General features: G+C 41.8%; 1 protein-coding gene across 1 annotated transcript in view; it reads left to right on the top strand.

Annotated features, from left to right (window-relative positions):
• The first annotated feature begins 2,715 nt into the window (after positions 1 to 2,715).
• The window catches only part of TNFRSF4 (TNF receptor superfamily member 4), a 101,034-nt gene continuing 83,365 nt past the window's right edge, over positions 2,716 to 20,384 (top strand). Inside the window, exon 1 of the mRNA XM_085615290.1 lies at positions 2,716 to 2,992. Coding sequence (XP_085471416.1) covers positions 2,839 to 2,992 — 154 coding nt within the window. The 5' untranslated portion in view covers positions 2,716 to 2,838. The remainder of the gene's footprint in view (positions 2,993 to 20,384) is intronic.

The following is a 20,384-nucleotide window of genomic DNA, read 5'->3' on the forward strand; positions in this document are numbered from 1 at the left end:
CTTCAGATTGCTGTTAGTCTATTGGAAGGTCGTGGTCCTGGCCAAGGGCAGTCTTTATCTCGCATTCATCGACGTGAAGACTGCCTTCGACCTAGTACCGAGAGTGACCCTGTGGAGAGTGCTCACTGATTTAGGGGTTCCGTATTATCTATTATCCCTAATCATTAGGATGCATGAAAACACCTATGCACAGATTAGATGGGGTAGAGAGGGAGAAAAAACTGACAGAATTCCGGTAGAGAGAGGGGTTCGCCAGGGTTGTGTGTTGGTTCCCACCCTGTTCTCTCTGTATGTGAATGGTGTGGTTGAGCACCTGCTGAAAGATCCTGCAGATGAACCATCCCTGGCTGGGGAACGTATTCCGACCCTCCTCTTCGCGGATGATACACTCCTACTTTCCAAATCCCCAATGGGCCTCCAAAAACTACTAAATAACTTTCAGTCTTTTTGTGGTGAAAGGGGGCTAGTAATTAATACGGACAAGACGAAATTCCTTGTGATGAACCCACCTAAGAAACCTGTACGTCCTCCAAGGCTAAATACTGTACCCATTGAGAGGGTGGATGTGTTCGATTATCTTGGCATTCGCCTCACACACAATATGCTTTGGGCCCCCCATTTATCTAAAATGCTGTTAGCACACAAAAGGGTGACAGGGGCACTCCTAAAGGAGCAGCGCTCTTGCGCAATCAGACCTATAGCCCCTGTCATGGAAATCTATACAGCAAGGGGTGTCAGCTCTGCCCTTTATGGGGCCGAGCTGTGGGGCTCATACAACTCTAGCGAGTTGGCAAGATCTGAGAGAAAGTTTTGTAGGGCCATTATGTCACTCCCTCAGGGTACCCCCACGACCCCACTGTTGCTTGACTTGGGGTGCCGTCCAATTGATGAATTGGCAAAATTTCGCCCTCTATTGTTATGGGCCCGGTTGTGGCGTGTTCCGGAACTAGTAAAATATGCCAATCGCCTCTCTGAAGTTATGTCACTTCCCGGGTGGCACAAGATTAAATGGTTGAAAAATATGAAAACCCTCCTTTGCAATCTTGGTCTAAGCACCGCATGGGAAAGCAGGTCTTCCCCACCGAAAGCCACATTAAAGACTTTATATTGGAACTGGATTGCATCCCAGCAGAATTCTAACTGCAGGCTGGGTAGACTCACGGAGGATTTTCTTAGTTTTAAAGACCTGCCCTTCCGGGAACTATATTTAGATATCATAGAGAGACCCTTTGATAGGACCCTTTATTTTAAATTTAGGACCGGGACTCTCCCACTTTATGCCTTTACATCTGGTTGGAACCTCTCTGCACAGACTACAGAATTCTGCCCCTTCTGTACAACTAGAACCGAGACTGTAGCACACTTTCTATTTGAATGTCAAGCGTATGCACTCCCTCGAAGCAGATGGCTTAAACATTTGTGCCGTTCATTAGGTACCAGGCAGCATATTGAGGCACTACGTATTTTAAGGTCTGATTCCCGGCCACTTTACGCTTCTGCCCTTTCTAAATTCCTTTCTTGGGCATGGCGTATTAGAACTAATAGGCTTAAAATAATTGTTTAATACGTTTTTTTAACTTATTTATGATATTTTGCATCATTCAATGCAAAAACAATGATGATTTTTAAAGCTGTGATGAATAACTTTTTTATTGTAAATGCTTTTATGATATATTTTTATCGAAATAAAGCCTTCATTGATTGGTTATTGATTGGTTATAAGGTCCCAAAGGGAGTCCTATTGACAGACAAGCGCTTCCTGTGATTACAGGAGATCAAACCAGACTCCATGCTGCGTTTATGGCCTCCACACCCCGCTCTGGCAGGAAGGGCAGCCTGCCAAAACTGCAGTCAGCCTTCATCTCTGGGGTGGGGTGAAGGGAATGTGAAGCTATCAGCTGCTCCATCTGACTAACTAGAAACAAGTCAACATAAGAAGATGGCTTGCTGATAACACTCTGAATGCTGCCTGTGCAAAACTCCCCACTGCAAAGAAGACAAGCATTTGCAATGCAATAGGTCTCGCGTTTACGCGAGTTTAAGCTATTGGCATTGTAAATGACAATGCCTTTTAGTTATGTTGAAAAAACAAAAATAAAAGGCATTGTCATTTGCAATGTCAATAGCTCAAACTCGCGTAAATGCGAGACCTATTGCATTGCAAATGCTTGTTCCTCGTTGTTGCCTCTTTGTAAGTGTGGTGCATTCTGCAATCCTGCCTGTAACACAGGCAACCTTGCACCATGGCGCTACGGTACATGAGTTGGCGCTAGGGTACCTGCATTGGCGCTAGGCAGCACATTGTGCGCCAGCATAGGCAGAGAGCAGGATAGTGGCATCTATTGGTGAATATGGCGCACTCCTGCCCTCTCCATTTCACACAGCTCAGCGCTGCAAGTCCTCGTGCTTCGGTGCCCTGCGTGAAACCTTGTGCCCGACGCGTCTCTGCGGGGGAGTCAGTAGCATACCAAGAGCCTGAGCGGTCTCACCCAGCATCAATGAGCATATATATATATATTTTTTTTTTTAACACAAATGCTATATTTCCTTTTATTTCCAGACGTGCCGACGTTCTTCTGGTTCTCACTATCAAGAATAAAACCGCCTCGGCGCACTTTACGTAACTGCCGTCTCGAGCGGAGGGGAAGTGCCTGGCAGGCAGGTTGGGGGAAATTCCCTGCTATGTATAAAGCGGCTTGCGCGTGGAACGGCTCCCACTCGGCGCTGGGCTGTGAGTAACTGCCCAGAGATTGAATGATTAACAGACCTGCAGAGCGCCTCGACTTCACACTTCTCTGATCGCCGTCGGCGGGGAGGACGACGACATTCACGGGGATAATGCTGACCTTGGGGGCTAAAGGTTCCTCGCACCCGGCCTCCCCACTGCGGCTGTCCTGCCTACTGCTGCTCCTTTGCCCGGCCGGCTTTGCTTTGCAGTGTCTGCCTACACAGCATGAATACGAGAACAAATGCTGTAGCAACTGCCCACCAGGTGAGCGCTACCTGCTCCCCCCTCCCCCGCCTCCTACCTGCTTGCACGAGGCAGAGATTAGTATGGTGCATGAATTTTTGTGTAGTTATTTTCAGTGTTTTGTATATAGCTAACTGTTGCTTCGTGTTTACGCACAACTCCAGCTTTCCAAGAAGGGTTTCAGCATGTGAGAATTTAGGTTGAATGACAGTGTCTTCTGTGGTTGGTGGGGCCAGGTGTCTCTCAGCCGTGGTGGGGAATTGTTCCCAGTCGGGCCGCCAGCGCTTAGGAGACAGTTACAACGAATTATTTTGCACTATAGGCAGGGCTCAGAGTGTGCCGGGTCCTGGGTTTTTAAAAGCAGGTGCCGAGACGGACCCGTATCGGGCTCTCCATTTTTAGCCAAAGGGTGAAACAAAAGAAACCTTAACTCTGCAATAGTACAACCCGTCACTGCCTTTGATGTAACTTCAAATAGACTCATTTTTCAGTTCTATATAGGGCAAACTCGGAGCGCTTTACATGAGCACCAGTTCCCTTACACAAGGACAGGACCTCAGGCTCAGCTGGAAGGTGGGCTGCTCTAGCCTTACGCCACATCTTCGCCCACAAGAAGAGTAGCATCTTCAATATTATATACAACGAAGTGATAGTTGTTGCTTATTTATCTTATGCAACTAACAACCATTGACAAAGCCAATAGTCCTGGCTTGTTGTAGGTGTAAAGTTTCTTGTTGTGTTATATATCTGGATGAATGGACAGAAGCAGCAAAATACCAGGGGGCAGATTTACAAGCCCCTTGCGCCACTTCTGCGTCACTTTTCCCATGTTAAAAATGACTCAAAAGTGGCGCAAGGGCCTTGTAAATAAGCCCCCAGTGGGGCAGCACACTATGCTAAATACAGATTTTAGCTTAAGTGTTTTAAGCCACGCCCTTAATTTACAGCGGCCACGCCCCTATGAGAGACCCCCCAGTTTATTCATCCCACTTAAAGCCCTGGCTATAGGAAACAAGACACCTCCTACTTTCAAGGTGAGCGCACAAAAGTAAGCCCTTTCATTCTCAGCTCATGCAGCATGCTTCATCTGGCATGCAAAAAAGTGTCGGTCATGCCTAAAATAGAGTCGCTGTGCACTCCCATGAATGCTTCCTAAAGTTTTTTAAAGTTCATATTTTTGTAGCAAAAAATATTCAGTATTTATAATTTTTTTGTTGGATCCAATACGCAAAGGATGAAATATGAATGTATGAAAACGAGTTGAGCTTTAGAATGATGTTTATCATGATCTAATTATGCCACATTTTGGTGAAAACACCATGCTGGATAGAATGAATGCGGCTTCTGTCTCTGTTCTTCTCCATTCCTGCATTCACCACTTCCCATCAGGTTTCCCTGCGCGTCTCCTTTCCCCACAAGCTCTGCAGAAGTGAAGATAGTTGATGTAATGTTTTCCAATAGCCATGAATACAAAGGCTTGTTAATGAAACTTTTAGTGTACTAGACTGCAACATTCGGGGATTCTTCCGCTGCGTTTCCGTAGTCCAGTTAAGCTTTGCACGTTCATGAACTGGCTTTGCTTAATGTTGCATATTTTGCTCCAAGGCTCTCCGGATTGCAGTGAGATAGAAAAGCAAGATGCTTTCTTAGAAATGGGATAATGTTAATGTATAATGCCAATAAAGTGCATTATTCAGATTTGCCAATGAATTGATACATGGGATCAAACCATGCTGAATACAAGCTTTAACTAATTGTCTATGCAAGAACTGTGTATAAGAACACTTTGATGTTGGGGCGAGACAGATTTTAGAACATGTTTGAGCTTGTCTATATGCTAATAGGGATACTGTGCAACCTTATCTTGATTTTTACTGCTCATTTTAGACATAATGATTTCTGAGGATTGATTATTCTACATTAGCTTTGCACTTGAGTCCTTATGGCATTATTTCTATACCAGTTGATTTTTTAGATTTCTGTAATAAAACCCTTTAACTTTTCCCTGATCTAGAACTCAGTTATTGAAGGGATCCCAGTTTTCTATGTTTGATACGCTGATGTCGGGTGGGGTGTTTTTTACGCAAGATAAACCCAGACTGGAACCGCCTGAGGTAAATGCTGGAGTTTTGAAATTTTTTAGAGTGTCATGATTATTGGGATACAGTCCTAATAGTGGGGTACGGGTTCCCAGGGCCGGCCTTAGCGCTGGTGACACGCGGTGTGACAATACTTGTTGGCACCCCCCCAATGACCTCTTTCTCCACGGATTCCCTCACTAGCACCCTTTGACAGTGCCCCTCAGGTCTCCATAACCACTTCCTCTCTTATGCATTCATTTTTTTGAATAGTGCCACTCATACCAGTGTAAGGTGTCAGAGCACTTTACATCACATGCTCATTACATAGAGACAATGAATCATGAGTGTGTAGATCAGTATATAGGAAATGTTACATCAGCCGCAGGACTACATGGTGTAGGAGTCACAAGTCAACCCTACTGGTAGACGGTATAATTTAAGAATGCTTGGTCTGGAGAAGCACAAACTCAGAATTTAAAACGTAACAGCATGGTTGGGGGTTGGCTTTACTAATAAGAATAGATTTCTGCCCCGCTGAACCCTATTCGCAAGATTTGGATGATGAAAGACTTGGAAAAGAAATCATAACACTCTAATTTATACTTGCAGTTTGAATGCAGCTCTTTGATGATAGTGAATAGCTCACTGTTCTGTATTAGGATTTAAACTTATAAACTGCAAATAACAAAAGGGGCTCTCGACAGAAGCAGTAACGCACTGACCTATTTACATTATATGCACTTTGTGATTAGCATGGTACACATGCTTTGCAGCAGGCATTTTAACCTCCTGTGCTACTTTATGAGGAGTCAAATCTTTCACTAGACAAAGCTCAGATCTCTCTGCGCCATTCACCAGAGTTACTTGACATTATTCTGGTTGCCTGAAAATTGCAGGAGGCAAGGAACGCGGTAGCAGGTGCTTTTCAAACCATTTTGTACTTAAAAACAGGCACCCTCCCAAAGTCAGCGCCCGGTGCGGTGGTACCCATCGCACCGCCTCAGTGCCGGCCCTGCGGGTTCCACTTCGACATGCTCAACCACAGTAGTGGTTTGTTGGATGGGATGAGTGACCACCCTAAGCAAGGGCAACCCCTGTCCTTCAGTTATTTAAGTGCAAAGCCCTGAGCTTGCGTCTGGCTGGTAACTTTATGCTAGAGGTGGGCGAACCAATGAAGGCTCGAGTCAGGCCCAAGGTCCTCTTGGACCCTCGTACTGATTCAAACTGTGTCTTCTGCATGCTTACACCCTCTTAACTCCACATGCAGTCCCGTGCCCCTCATCTGCCTGCCCTGAAGCCAAGGCCCCCAATGGGAGACACTCGAGAGTGGTGGAAAAAGTGAATTTCTGTTTATAAGTCTATTCCCAGGGAGCAGTTAAGCCTACAGAAAGATGTACTCTCAAACCATCTTCCATGTCCCCTCCTCCCTATGACTCCTCAGGTTTTAGTGAATTTTCACAGAGCCTGACGTCATATCTATCTATCTATCTATCTATCTATCTATCTATCTATCTATCTATCTATCTATCTATCTATCTATCTATCTATCTATCTATCTATCTATCTATCTATCTATCTATCGATCGATCGATCGATCTAGATATATATATATGTGCTGCATTCACAGCTTAACCTTTCTGGGGAAAGGCAGTTTTAAGGAGAACAGTGTTTTTGTTTTCTCCAAACCCACACAACATCCTTTTGTACTGGGTCTGACTGTTACTGTCCCTCTTATTCCTTTCCACCCACCCCCAGTCCTGCCACAAGACACTGATTGATTTGGCAAGCCAGGCTACATTTTTCTCAAGTGGTCTAATTACACCACAGCCCCCCCCCCATGCAGAGGTAATGCCCTGAGACTCTAGAAGACACACGTCAAGGAGATGAACCAGTGATTCCTGGGCTCTGTGCTGCCCACGATTGGATAACCTCCTTTGCATGTTTTGATAGGAGAGGCAGAGAAGTGCTGCCCAGCACTGCAGCATCACCGTCTTTATTAAGATGGAGAGATTGTGAAGAGCCCATTAGCCAGGATAAATGGAATTATGTGCAAGGGGAAGACCAAATTAGGTGGCAAAGTTGACTTAATTGTGCCGAAAGAAAAGGTAAACTATGCACAATATTTTGTGATCATATTATTTCATTATTTTGACATTTTTCTTACACATGTTAACACTGGCCAAAGGTTTTCACCTCATTATTACCAGTTTAACACATAAAGACTCCCTACCCTCTTAAGCTATTTTGTGTGAATGACTACTGGGAGGTGAGTGCCGCAGTAAGAAAGCATGTGCCTCAGTGAGGGGAGATACTATAATTGTCCACCAGTTGATTGTGGTTTATTTAAGGATTAACAGCGACAACAGATTTGGCCTATGGATTCGAATCCGAATAGGATTTGCCTGATTCTCTTCCCAGCATTGCGCATCTGGTACTAATGGACACCACTTGAGACGAGGTGACCAGTTGAATGTACAGGCGTGTACTGGGCAAGAGAGATAGAGACAATGTGACGAACCACACATGTATATTTTGAGAAACAGAAGATATGGTGGTCTAGGTCCTAAAGAAGGTGCTCAGCAATCATTAATTCTACCAAAATGTGCGTTGACCAACGTTTGAGTTCCCTGCGTAAAACGCACCATTTGAGAGAAGACTAAAAAGAATGATCTCCATGTTGGGCTGTTAAGAAAATCCTGGGGGCATTTGGCTGCTTGTTTGGATTGTAGAGTTGAGTCGGGTGTGTAGTGACTAAATGTGTTTTATCGATATAATCAAGCAATTATAACGGTGAACAACCTTTACAACGCAACTATTACAACGCACTACACTTACATCGAAATTTTTACAACGCAACATCCACTACAACGCATTCCATTACATCGCATGACACTACAACACATGTTTAAAAACTACCTTTACAACGCATTCCATTACATCGCATACTACCTTTACAACGCATACCATTACAACGCAATCCAACACTTACTCTACTGTTGCACCCCCTGGAGTTAGAATAGTAATTTTTACCCCTATACTATCCAATACTTACCTTAAATGCAATTTAATATTATGCGTTGTAATGGTATGCGTTGTAAAGGTAGTATGCGATGTAATGGAATGCGTTGTAAAGGTAGTTTTTAAACATGCGTTGTAGTGTCATGCTATGTAATGGAATGCGTTGTAGTGGATGTTGCGTTGTAAAAAATGCGTTGTAAGTGCATGCGTTGTAAAAGTGTGCGTTGTAACGACATACATCCAATTATAACCCTTGTTAGGAAAAGAACTGTGGCAATTATATTTTTTACATTGAAATCTGTGAAAAAAAGAGATGAAGAAATACAAAGAAATTAATAACTGTACTAATGATACTGTTGGGTCAGTGGTTATTTATGGAATTAAATTTGAGCAGGAAGTAATACAGATTAAGCAGCAATGTCTATTGTCCTTTAACATCCAACGACAGCAATAAGCAACTGAAAGGTAACCAGTCAACCTTTGTAAAGTGCATTCTATTGCACGGCAACATGTGCCACCATGTTTTTTTGTGACTTCTCATCCGTTTGAGCTAGCAACAATTTTTTTAAACACGTGTAAGATATGTGGCAGATGAGGAATTATGTGCCAAATTTGAGAAATTAATAATTGTGCAGAAACTGCCACAGCCACAGAATCATATAATTCCAATGGCCTTTCCTATTGTCAATCTATGTGTGCCTCCCCCATGGGGGAAAGGGGAGGGTAATTCAAAAGTCTTGCACAGTGGAACTCTGCCATGAATTGTTGTCTGCAGCAAAGCACTGCTCTTCCCTTCTGTTGATGTGAAGATGTGTAATGGTGTTGGAGCTCTGAAACTTTTTGTTTTGCTGATAGAAGTAACTGTACAGTATAACACCGTGAAACTAGTCATCAGTCCCAGATTCCCCGCTTGATCAAATTGTGTGATCCTTAACAATTACTTTATTTAACTGTGGCTTCTTTTTCTTCATCAACACATTTGAAAGCACCTTCAAATACATCATTTCAGGATTTGTGTTCTATAAAAACTTCTCTTGTGAATGGTTTAAGATCATAAATTGTGCTCTATCCATATTAACAGCCCAAGCCACATAGATGGGCATGACAACTGACACTCCTCTTGATTCATTAATGGCATCATCATGGGGAAGGGTGAGTCAGTTCATGAATGTTTCTAAGTTCCTGTTTAGAAACTATTACTTCTAATAAATGGCACTCAGTGCAGTGTTACAATCTGGTGTACTAAAGTGAACCTCTCCTGTTACAAAGAAATTCACTTTTTGGAAATTTGAAGTCTTTAGTCTATCCAGAAAAACAATATCCTGGAAAAAACAAAAACTTGTCAAATTTAATCAGGGCTGCCTCATTGATTTCGATTGCCTAAATTGGTTTTACGGACATTGTTGAAACTTCGTTGTCGAGTAATCGATTAGTGGTTTTGACTGTAAAGGACATAGGGGTTAGTAGGCACCTGTTTCAAAGTCCGTTTTTAATCACTGCCATGTCTAAAACCTGGAGGGACCCAGCCCTATTAGATAGTGCACAAGTCCTATAAAAAGAAGTGGGGGGACTGACCAAGTAAGTCAATATGCAAATGATCTCATGACGTCCCGACGTAGTGCTATAAAAGAAATAAAATAGTGTTATTTAATTTATTTGTGTAAATACTGGGACAGACTAACCCATCTGACCGTCTTACAGTGTCTGCATTTATATACAGGGACAGAACAAAGGCAAAAGCATGCCTCTCTTAAGTACCTGTGAAGAGAAGGCAAGATGTGTGCCTTTGTTTCCCTCTGTGGCATTTTCATTTAAATGTAAGGTTCCAGGCGGCTGCCAGTCAGCCCATACAAACAAAAGGAGGCCAGATAGCCCTTTAACTCCGGTCAAGCTGGAGGTGAAAAAAGGCTCCCTCACTGCCTGCAGGTTTCTGCTGGGAATGGAAAGCAGGCAACGTGCAGGTGCTGCTGAACGTGTCCCGGTGTCTGAAAATTAACCCGCTACAAGTTCAGCATATTTCTGTGGGGCCCAACCTCTTGACAAGGGGGGACGGCGTCCACCCTGTAAAAAGAGTGAGGGGACGCCGTGTACCTCCGACTCGAGCCCTGCTTAGAGCCCTCTCTTTAGAATCATACTGGAGACCTTGGCAGGATGGCTATTGCTGGCAGAAGTTTTCTTGCAGATTATAAACTTCTGTGGACATTATTTGTGTAAGCCAGCCAGCCCTATTCATCATCCTTCTAATTTGGTTTAATGCCCGTGTTCTTCCAGTAGAGGGAGCATTGTGAACACTGCACACAAGTCTGTGTTTGTGTCTGTTGCTTTTGCTGAGCCCATTCAGTAAAGGGCTGTTTGGTGTGAGTGATTAGGGTGTGACCTGCACCTATTGCAGGGTCTTTTTCGAGAACCAGCATGGCTATAATCCTTAAGTATACGAGTGTGTAAGAGAGTACGGTTTCTTAGGGGGTATTTGAGCAGAACAACCGCACCAGAGTGCCAATAGAAGGGGAAGTACATAAATACATTATTTTCTTTTTTTTAATCAAACCTATCAACATTTTACAAGTTCAAATAGTTGAATCAAATCATATTCATGTGTGGGGGCAATTGACTGCACACATGTCCTACATATGCCCCCTGCCGACACTGCACACAGTTACCGCAAACAGCACACGAGTTCCATCAATGTGCAGGCAATAGTGGACCACCGGGGACTGTTCACCCATGTCGTCGCCAACTTCCCAGGCAGTGTGCATGATTCCTACAACCAGAGCTTTCAGGATGGCACATATGGAAATGCACTGCTCGTTGGTAAGTACCAAAGGAACACACCACACACCTCAACCCCACAATCATACAACTCACAACTGTGGGAATGCACACGTAACAAAATCACATACAACATGCCAACCAACATGCCCACCTACCAGACACGACAACACAAGTAACTGTGGTAACAGGGGCCAGACATGTAGACAAACCATCCACTAAGGCATAGCCCCTCTGCCACACAATTGCAGAATGTGGGGAGAGGTAGAAACCAAGAATGTGCGAAGGAGGCAAGTGACCCATGAATAAGAATGTACACAATGCAAAGTGTGTCAGTGATGTGCTGGACAGTCTTGAGTATGCAGAGCACAGACATGTCCATGTGGTCATATACTGCTGGTTGGTGTTTGTAGTGTTGTGGACAGTGGATGCAACCATGTTACCTCAGGCAGTGGGGAAGACCGTGGACATGTAGCTATGTCGCCCCCCCTGCGTAAGCGTAGTGGGCTGGGCCGGCGTGCGCCAGTCCATCGTAGGAGTGTGAATAAATAGCCCGGGGCTCTGGGCGTGGTTCACTTCCGGGATGGCCACCGAAGTAACTACTCTGTGTGTCTTTGTGTCCGCCATATCCTGACCATAGGCCTACACACACATGGTGGCCCACCTTTAACGGGCAACATTACAGTGTTGTTGTCAGGCTTGCGGACATGCGCAGACGCGCATGACAATGGTGTGCCGTAGGAGTGCAAGTGATGCAACCGTGCAGCGCACACTAGTAAATAGGCTTGGGGGAGGGAGGAGCAGCTGTGAGGCTACGTAATACACATTGATCCCACACATTTGCCAGAAGCAATACAAGGCAAACATGAATCCCAAAGTCGCACAAATCACACACCACAAAACTTGCAAGTCTGCCAACACAACATGCATTACCACCAATTTACACTAATCTCAATTACCTCTCACGGGTGATCAAGGATATAGGAATTGCAGGCCTGGCGCTGCATATCGCTGATATTTTTATCGCTGTTTGGCCCATCGCCAGTTTTTTCCCGTTCAGGTTTCCTTTTTTATCGGCGTCCCGGTAAATTTAACGCGGACATTTGATGCGTTATCGGGAAACTATCGCCTGTTGCCGGCTTGTTTGAGAATACACCGTTAACACAGCGTTAGTTTCCCACGATAGATGGCGTTATGTAAAATTGCGTTAACCTAGGTTGGCGATGATTATCGCCCGTTCTTAAGAATATCCCCCTCTGAGTATCAACAACAACTTTCTTTTGAGTCTTTTCCAAAACAGATCTGCCTTGAGATGGCCTAGCAGCTTGTGTTTTAAAATAAACTTATTTTACCACATTTGCAGCATTCATCTGTAATATGCGGCTTTTATTCTTTCATTGTTTTGAGCCAGTATAGTTTCAAACAGATTTTCTGTTGTGGCAATCTACTGGGTAAACCAGTTGTAGAGCTGGAAAAATCTACAAAGTATCTGCTTCCAGTTCCCCCTTTCAGGCAAGCCTACATATTTAAGCAACAGTTTCCATATTGTTTTGCACCATTTTATTGAACATAGATGATGTTGTGCACACATTTCTCAAGCAATATTATGGTTAGGGTTATGCTATGACATTTTGCTTGTAAGTCTATCATTCAGGTTCTTCAATGCAGTTTCCCACTTCCTGGTATTTTAGGTTCTCATATTCTCCTACTCTGTATTCCTTTAGAGTTTTTTGCCATATATGTGACTGATTCTTCTTGTTTGTTTTCCCCGCCTAAGTTCTGTATAGGTCAGGATTTCATGCCTATTTGTCATGTGTCTGTCTTGATTTATTGGCTTCATATTAACATTTCCCAATTAATTGGTATTTCATGATTGTTCCAAAACGGGGTTTACTCAAATTTTATTAGTACGTATTCATGTCTACAGCTTATATTGTAGAATACTTTTCTAGTTATCATTAAAAATGATGCATTGTTGTTTTTCATAACAGGAAGTTTTCCTAAAAGAATTCTTCTTGACAGGGAGCTCTCAATTAATTGTTGTTCAGTTTTCATCCAGGTAGGCACTTCTGTTTCTCTTATTTATTTGTTGAACACTTCATTATTTTGGCCTAGAATAAAGCATCCATAGCAATGTCTGATATTAGGCAAGCCACATACCACACTCGTTATCAGCATTTGCCATTGTCATAGCGAAATAGGATTTTTTTTACGTGAGATGCATGGGTCTGGTTACCACACCAGCATATCATCTATGTTAAATAAGGGCCTTTATTTCAGTATCTTCATATATTAATTCCTCTGATTTCTTGTCTGTTTCTTCATAATTTTTTTTAATCTTTTTAAATTTATGTCAAAAACCAGTGAGGATAGAAGGCATCCTTCGTTGATGCCTTTCTATACTTTAAATGATTTTAATGCTTAACCATTTACTTTAACTTATACTACCAAGCTTGAGTATACGGAAGTAAAGCCAATGATAAATTGTTGTACACACCTTATTCTTGAGTAGAGCCAGAAGGAAGAGCCAGTTTAGGTTTTCCAAAGTTTTTTTGATTTCTGTGGATATTACAATGTCTTCTTTCCTGCTTTTGTTTTTACCCGATCACAGTCCGGGGTTGTTGTGCTCATATCTTTTCTTTATGGAATCCACTTGATCTTAATGTATTAACGTCTTGATCAGGTCTTCTAGTCCTACTGCCCGACACTTTGTTAATAATTTCATTTCTAGATTCATCAAGTAAATTGCCCTGTTCTTCCTAAATAACTGAGGGGGTTGTCCAAATTTTTAAATGGGTGTTGTAAGGAATCCTTTCATTTCTTTGGGAAATTGACAATTTCATATATAGCAGTTGTATGTATAAAGTGGTAATTTATTTTCAATAACTTGAAGAGTGTAACTAATAATCCATCTAGAGTGGGTATTTTTATGTACTGGAATTAGAGATCATATAATCTAATGTATTATAATATATATGGGATAAAACCCCGTGCAGTCCTTCATAAGGATATTGCATGTCATCAAGGGGTTCCGTGACCACATAGAGGAAGGATACCAACGGCAGTGCTCCTTTTTAAGGTTCTGCAATATTGAGGTGACTTATGATATACTCAAAATATGTGGCAGAGGATATTTTAGTCCTTTAATATATGGTCACACCACCAGCCTTCCTAAAAAACACTTCGATCCCTGGCGTCTTGATCTTTCAGATGATAGAGGTTGCCGCCGTGAAGATAGCATTGAATGTTCTTGACAGGTCTAGTAGGATGAGAAAGGATAAGACTCCACTGTCTAAGCTGCATAGTGTATCATCATTTATTTGCTCTGTGCTGCTAAAGCCTGATCAAAGGTTGTCTAGTAGATCATTCTCCTAAATATGTTGGTGGAGTTGAGAGGCTACCCGATTGTCTATGGCTTTAGTTTTTGACAGGAGGGATGTTACTGTGTGAAAGTTGTTTGCACCTTTAGAACTTATTTTTAGTAGAGGTGTCACTTTACCTAGTTTCATGCAGTCAAATAAAATAAACTGGTTCAGTAATGAGTTTATATGTTTCACCCAGTATGGGACTAGCAAGGAACGTTGATGTTGATTCTGCAAATCATGAACTATGACGCCGCCTACACAGTGTTGGATTTTAGAAAATGTTATGAACCCATTAGCTAATCACAAGCGACTATGTTGTGCTTCATCGACATATCCCACTAATCATGAACAAGAAATCGGAAAGCAGATTTCCATTATTTCGATTTTCTGTGAACAGGATCCTCAAAAATATGTATATAGCAAACGTACTTTGGACCATGACTTTTTCCTTAACATTTCATGAAAGGCTGAGGCAAAATGGAGCAATTCAACAAAAGACATTTAAAGGTGCCATACAATAAGTGCCCACCACATGTGTTGCACTTTCATTCAGTAGTTTGACTTTCACAAATAACGCTCCACATTGCGTTCCCAGTTAAAAGGGTACTTTGGGATCCACCTATAACTTTGCTTTCCATTACCAGTGAGTGAATCATGCTTTTAATTTTTGAGATTTGGTGCACATTGATCAAGGTGGAAATTTGACACATAGACACAAATGTCAGATGAGGATGGTAAAGAGGAGGAAATTAGCTACTCCATTAATCACTCATAGGACTTCCTCCAACAGCCAGCATTTTGGTGTCCAAACCTCCCCGGTGACCATGGTTCCTTTGCACCAGCGTATGATGGCCTGAGAAATGTCCATTCTGGCTAGACCTTGATGATGTCCCCATCATGCTTGTTGCTAGTTCTGCTGCACAACCATACCTGAAGTGTAGTATCTTGATTTCAGACAAGCAGACAAACTCTCCACTAGTTTTTTGAGGGTCGCCCTGAGAATATCCATATCACATGAGCGCAAAAAGGGCACTCACCAACTAGGATATTGCATACAGTCATGGCCATGCTAGAGAAAAGCTAGGGACTTGCAGGCTCTTGTCAGAAGGCCCAAGGCTTCCCCTATCCTAATGAATTGCCTGACCTTTTCACAATGCTGCACTAGCTTTTCCAAGATTCTCCACATACCCACCAAGTGAGACCACACAGGTAAGCCAGCCCTCTGTGAGAAACCATCACTGTTCCACCAAGGCGGCAGCCTTCACTCCAAGGTGCACACTAGGCCATACATTCCAGAATTCCCACACATCCCAGTATCCTCCTGCTACTTTAAGTAGGACATGTTGGAAGTAGGCCAAAGTCATTATTAGAGATTTGTGCACTTATGGAACAAATCTCTCATCTCCCAGCTGCCTATAGCCAAACGACACCTACGGCTCCCCCTAACTGGTTCATCTCCTCACATGACTTCTATTTACCAGGTTGCCATTGCCGAGCCAATCAAAGTAGTGGTAATCCTACTGCCAATGCCTGGTGCAGAGAGACCTAACATGTCTCTCCGGTTGTACCTAGACCCCTCACAAGGTTAAGGCTTATGAATGCCCATTCAACGCAGAAACATGCCATGTACACCTACAGCCTCCTGGCTAGAGATTCAAGTGACATATTCTCAGCTACTCAGAGATCTAGTTCAATCATAAATTGGATACCAAAATGTAAAGGAATATTCAAGTTTTATTAGTCAAGGCACAAAAGAATATCATGACCGATGCTAGAGCTGAGAATCATAAAAGTGGATTTTTGAACTTATGTTATATAATTGGACGCATGGAGCTGATCATTTTCTGTGGGCTATTAGTCCTTACGGAAGTGCAGGGATCTGAAACGCTGGTTCACGAAGTTCATCCTGAAATAAACTCACAACAGTGTATAATCAACCAGCTGGCACCTAAAGCCTATATAGAGCCATTACAAATTAAATGTATGTTGTTGGAAACAACTACTAATCTTTGTACATCAGATCCCATTGAAATCATCAAAATCCAGCACTAGTAATACAAAGTGCGCAAGATTGAAAAATATACAAGTCATGGTACTAATATGAGTTAAACAAAAACAATGGGAGTGTGACAACACCTCAAAAAACACTGGGATGCACCAGAGTTCAATAACACTGAATAAACCCAGAACACTGAGGAAAGAGCATGAAAAGTTAATACTAACTATTAAGGCTCACTTCATCAGAGACCGGGAATCATAGGATGTAAAACACCCATAGACTGGATTCAGATTGAGGTCTCACATACCAAATATATTGAAAATGGTACTGTAACAACTACATCTACAGCCATCCTACAATAAGTCTTTCATCAAGTGGTGTACGAAAAAGTGATATTTCATATAGACGGTGGGTAACCAATTATTTCAGGTATACTCCACAATCTCAACTTTATCTCTCTGAGGAATTCTCCATGGACCAGAACAACTAGTGAAAGAACCCTAGTGGAAGAACCCATGTAAATTTACCATGTCTCGCCATTTCTAATACAATTACATTGGTTATCCTCTTAAAGCAAGAATTGCTTATTTATGAAAATCAATTGGAGGTGAAAATTTTCTAAAAACTTTGGAGGCATCAAGAACAAGAGCTGTGAATTCAAGTATTTTCCTACTTGGCTTCTAGAATGATCACTGACCTTTTGGAAGATACTACACTCTCCATATCCCTTTGAAAATATCATTTTAAATTTTGTGCCGATGGTTAGCAGTATTGGCCACTACAATAATTTTGGGTGACAAAAGTGATGCAAGTGTTGCGTGTGCATGTGTGTGTGTGTGTATATATATTTATATGTGTATATATATATATATATATATATATATATATATATATATATATATATATATATATATATATATATATATATATATATATATATATATAGACGTCAGTTCCAATTCCCCAATAGAAATTAGACACTGACACAGGGGCTAGACTTTAGAGTTTCTTTGCATTTATTCTTTCGCTGTTACGCGTTTTGGAATCTTTGCCTGGCTCACACAATGAGCGTTGCTACTTCTCTAAATTAAAATACCGGAACTACAGATCACAATATATGTGTGTGTATATATATATAGTAGCAAGAAAGTACCTATTGATACAGTGGTTCAAACCAAACAGCCTGTCAGATTGATTTTGACTTACAATCGTCAGCACCAAGCTCTACGTAAAATCTTAAAGAAAAATTGGAGCTGGGTTTGTAGTGACCCTGTCATTGGGGATCTGATGACAACTAATCCGGTAATCACTTTTAGGAAAGCGCGCTCTATGAGTGACTATTTGGTTAAGTCCAGTCCTGAAATCGGCTCTAACAAAACATGGTTACAGGCGAGCATGGGTTTTAAAAAATGTTCTAGCTGCAAAGCTTGCAGACATGGGTCTAACAAAACGGAATTTCGTATTCCATTTTGTGACACCCCCCGACCCATTACCAAACTGCTTACCTGTAAGACAGACTTTGCAGTGTATGTGCTGGAGTGTCCGTGTGGCCTGCATTATGTCGGCAGTACTAAACTGCAGGTCCACAAGCGGATACTCCAGCACATGCGGGCAATTAATGGTAGTGATTCTTCCTACCCAGTTGCACGTCATTTCTAGGAACGACATGACAATAGAAGTGAATTGCTCAAATTCTTTGTCATTGATACAGTGCTCTCTTTGAGACAGGGAGGTAACCGAGAGTCCTTGTTACGTGCACTTGAAACTCGATACATACTAGAATTAGACACCAAGACAACGCAGGGTCTTAATTCTAGTGAAGATTTTTATACCTGTCTTTAAACCATGACATCATTAGATTTCTAGCATTTTTTACTGTTTTAAGAAATGATCAGCCTCTAAAATCAGTTATTAATCAGAATTTACATTTTTTAATTCAATTTTATTGTACCACTTTTTGCACTTTGCTCATTATATCGCACTGAGATTGGCATATTGACATAGGTTTGTTATCAAATATTTGGGATAGATTATTTGGTTGTATGTTTATTGATTATCAATATTTTCTGGACTTTACCCACTTGGGATTATTTGCACAAATTGCTAACTTTGCACAATTTTGTCCAAACCTTGCACATATAGGAGTTCATTTTAATTCTAATGTAAATGATTTTTAAACTGTTCTCCTTTAGTTTTACCTTTGAATTGGATTTCACTTACCATATGTGTTTTCCGTGTTCTTAAGGATTTTGGAACTAAATGTTATAGGTGCTTATATTTTGATGTTGTTACTCACCGATTGTGGAACAGCATTGTCTGTTGACATACTATATTTCTTCCATGTCTATTATGCTATGCTCGCGTTAGCCAATCGTGTTACACTTTTCATTTGCACTATAGCACTTTAAATACAACTCTGCTAAGCCTCGGCGTCATGTGATCAAGGCCTCTGGAAGGCTGAAACGCGTCATGCAGGCACTGCTGTGAGTTAAATAAAAAGATCATATTACTCACTCGCAAGTTGGGTCAGTCTTCGTCTATTCCTGCGTTCTCTGAGATTGCTGGATTGCAGGAGTGGTTGTGGCGAAATTCCTCGAGATATATATATATATATATATATATATATATATATATATATATATATATATATATATTACCTACTGGCGGTCGCCAGTAGGTAGTTATAGTTAGGACCCCTTTTCCATAGGAAATCCGCAACATTCTATTTTGAATAACTTTGGCGCCGGTCGATGAATCCTCGCGAATTTCTCAAAATAGGTGGGGCGCTACGCTCCGCTCCTACCCTGAAAGTCTCGGGGGGATTCGTCAAGCGGGGGCTGAGATAAAAGGGGGGTCCCAAAACGCGTTTTTCCCATGCATTTTTCCATAGGACCTTTAGACAGAGCTACAGCCCGAACGGCTGAACAGAATTACTAGAAATTTGGCAGAGAGGTAGTCCCTAGGTCAAGGAAGTGCCTTTTGTAGGTTTGTTGTAAATCTGTTGAGTAGATTCTGAGAAAATAGCCTTTAAATCAATATATATATCTGAGCCCGCTTACGGTACGCTTACCGTACGCTTACCGTACGCGTACGGTGGCGTGCGCGAGCGCGATTCTGATTGGCTCTTAGATCTTAGTAAACATTCGAATCGGCCGAAACCAGGAAGCGGCGTCCGCCATTTTGTCTCTCGCACTGAGTGTTATTTATCAAACATGATGCCCAAAAACATGTTACGGGGCTGTTTTGACAACTCCCTCCCACATAGTCATGTTGAGGGAGTCCCCAAACATCCCCAAAGTACAAAAACGGTTTTATTTTTTTTTCGGCAATTTCGCCGAGTACGCTTACCGTACGCTTACCGTAAGCGTACGGTAAAAAAATATTTAAAAAAAAAACACTATCCACACTTACCCCACCCCCTGTGCTTTTGTTGGCCGCAGGCCACCAAACGTACAGGGCTTATTAATAATGACAAAAAACTAAATTTTGGCAACATGAAATTATAAAATCGAAATAAAAAAAACACTATCCACATTGACCCCACCCCCTGTGCTTTTGGTGGCCGAAGGCCACCAAATGTACAGGGCTTATTAAAGTTGCTAAAAACCGTGCACGGAACGAACTGCGTTAAGTGGGTGCGCACGCCTCGAATGGCGTAAAGTAACTTAGCATTTAAAAAACCGTACAAATTCACTGAAAAAACCATAGGTTTCACACACGTTATAGTTAGGAATTAGCATTTAAAAAACCTTGCAAATTCACTGAAAAAACCATAGGTTTCACACATGTTATAGTTAGCGGAAATTTTACTGATAAAAAACCAATGAAATTGCCCCGTTATAGTTAGTGCTGGCAACTATAACTCACGCGACCGCAATCTTCTGCTGATGACATATGTGTCTTTATAAAAAAAAAAAAATATTTGTAATATATGTATAGCTAAAAATGTATGGAAGAAGACATGGGCAAATAAGTGTCTAAATACAGTATTAGCATCAGCAGAGGATTGCGGTCGCGTGAGTTATAGTTGCCAGCACTAACTATAACGGGGCAATTTCATTGGTTTTTTATCAGTAAAATTTCCGCTAACTATAACATGTGTGAAACCTATGGTTTTTTCAGTGAATATATATATATATATATATATATATATATATATATATATATTAAAAACAATACCC

This window comes from Triturus cristatus, chromosome 1_2 (genome assembly GCF_964204655.1).
Source record: "Triturus cristatus chromosome 1_2, aTriCri1.1, whole genome shotgun sequence".
NCBI classification, from domain to species: Eukaryota; Metazoa; Chordata; class Amphibia; order Caudata; family Salamandridae; genus Triturus; species Triturus cristatus.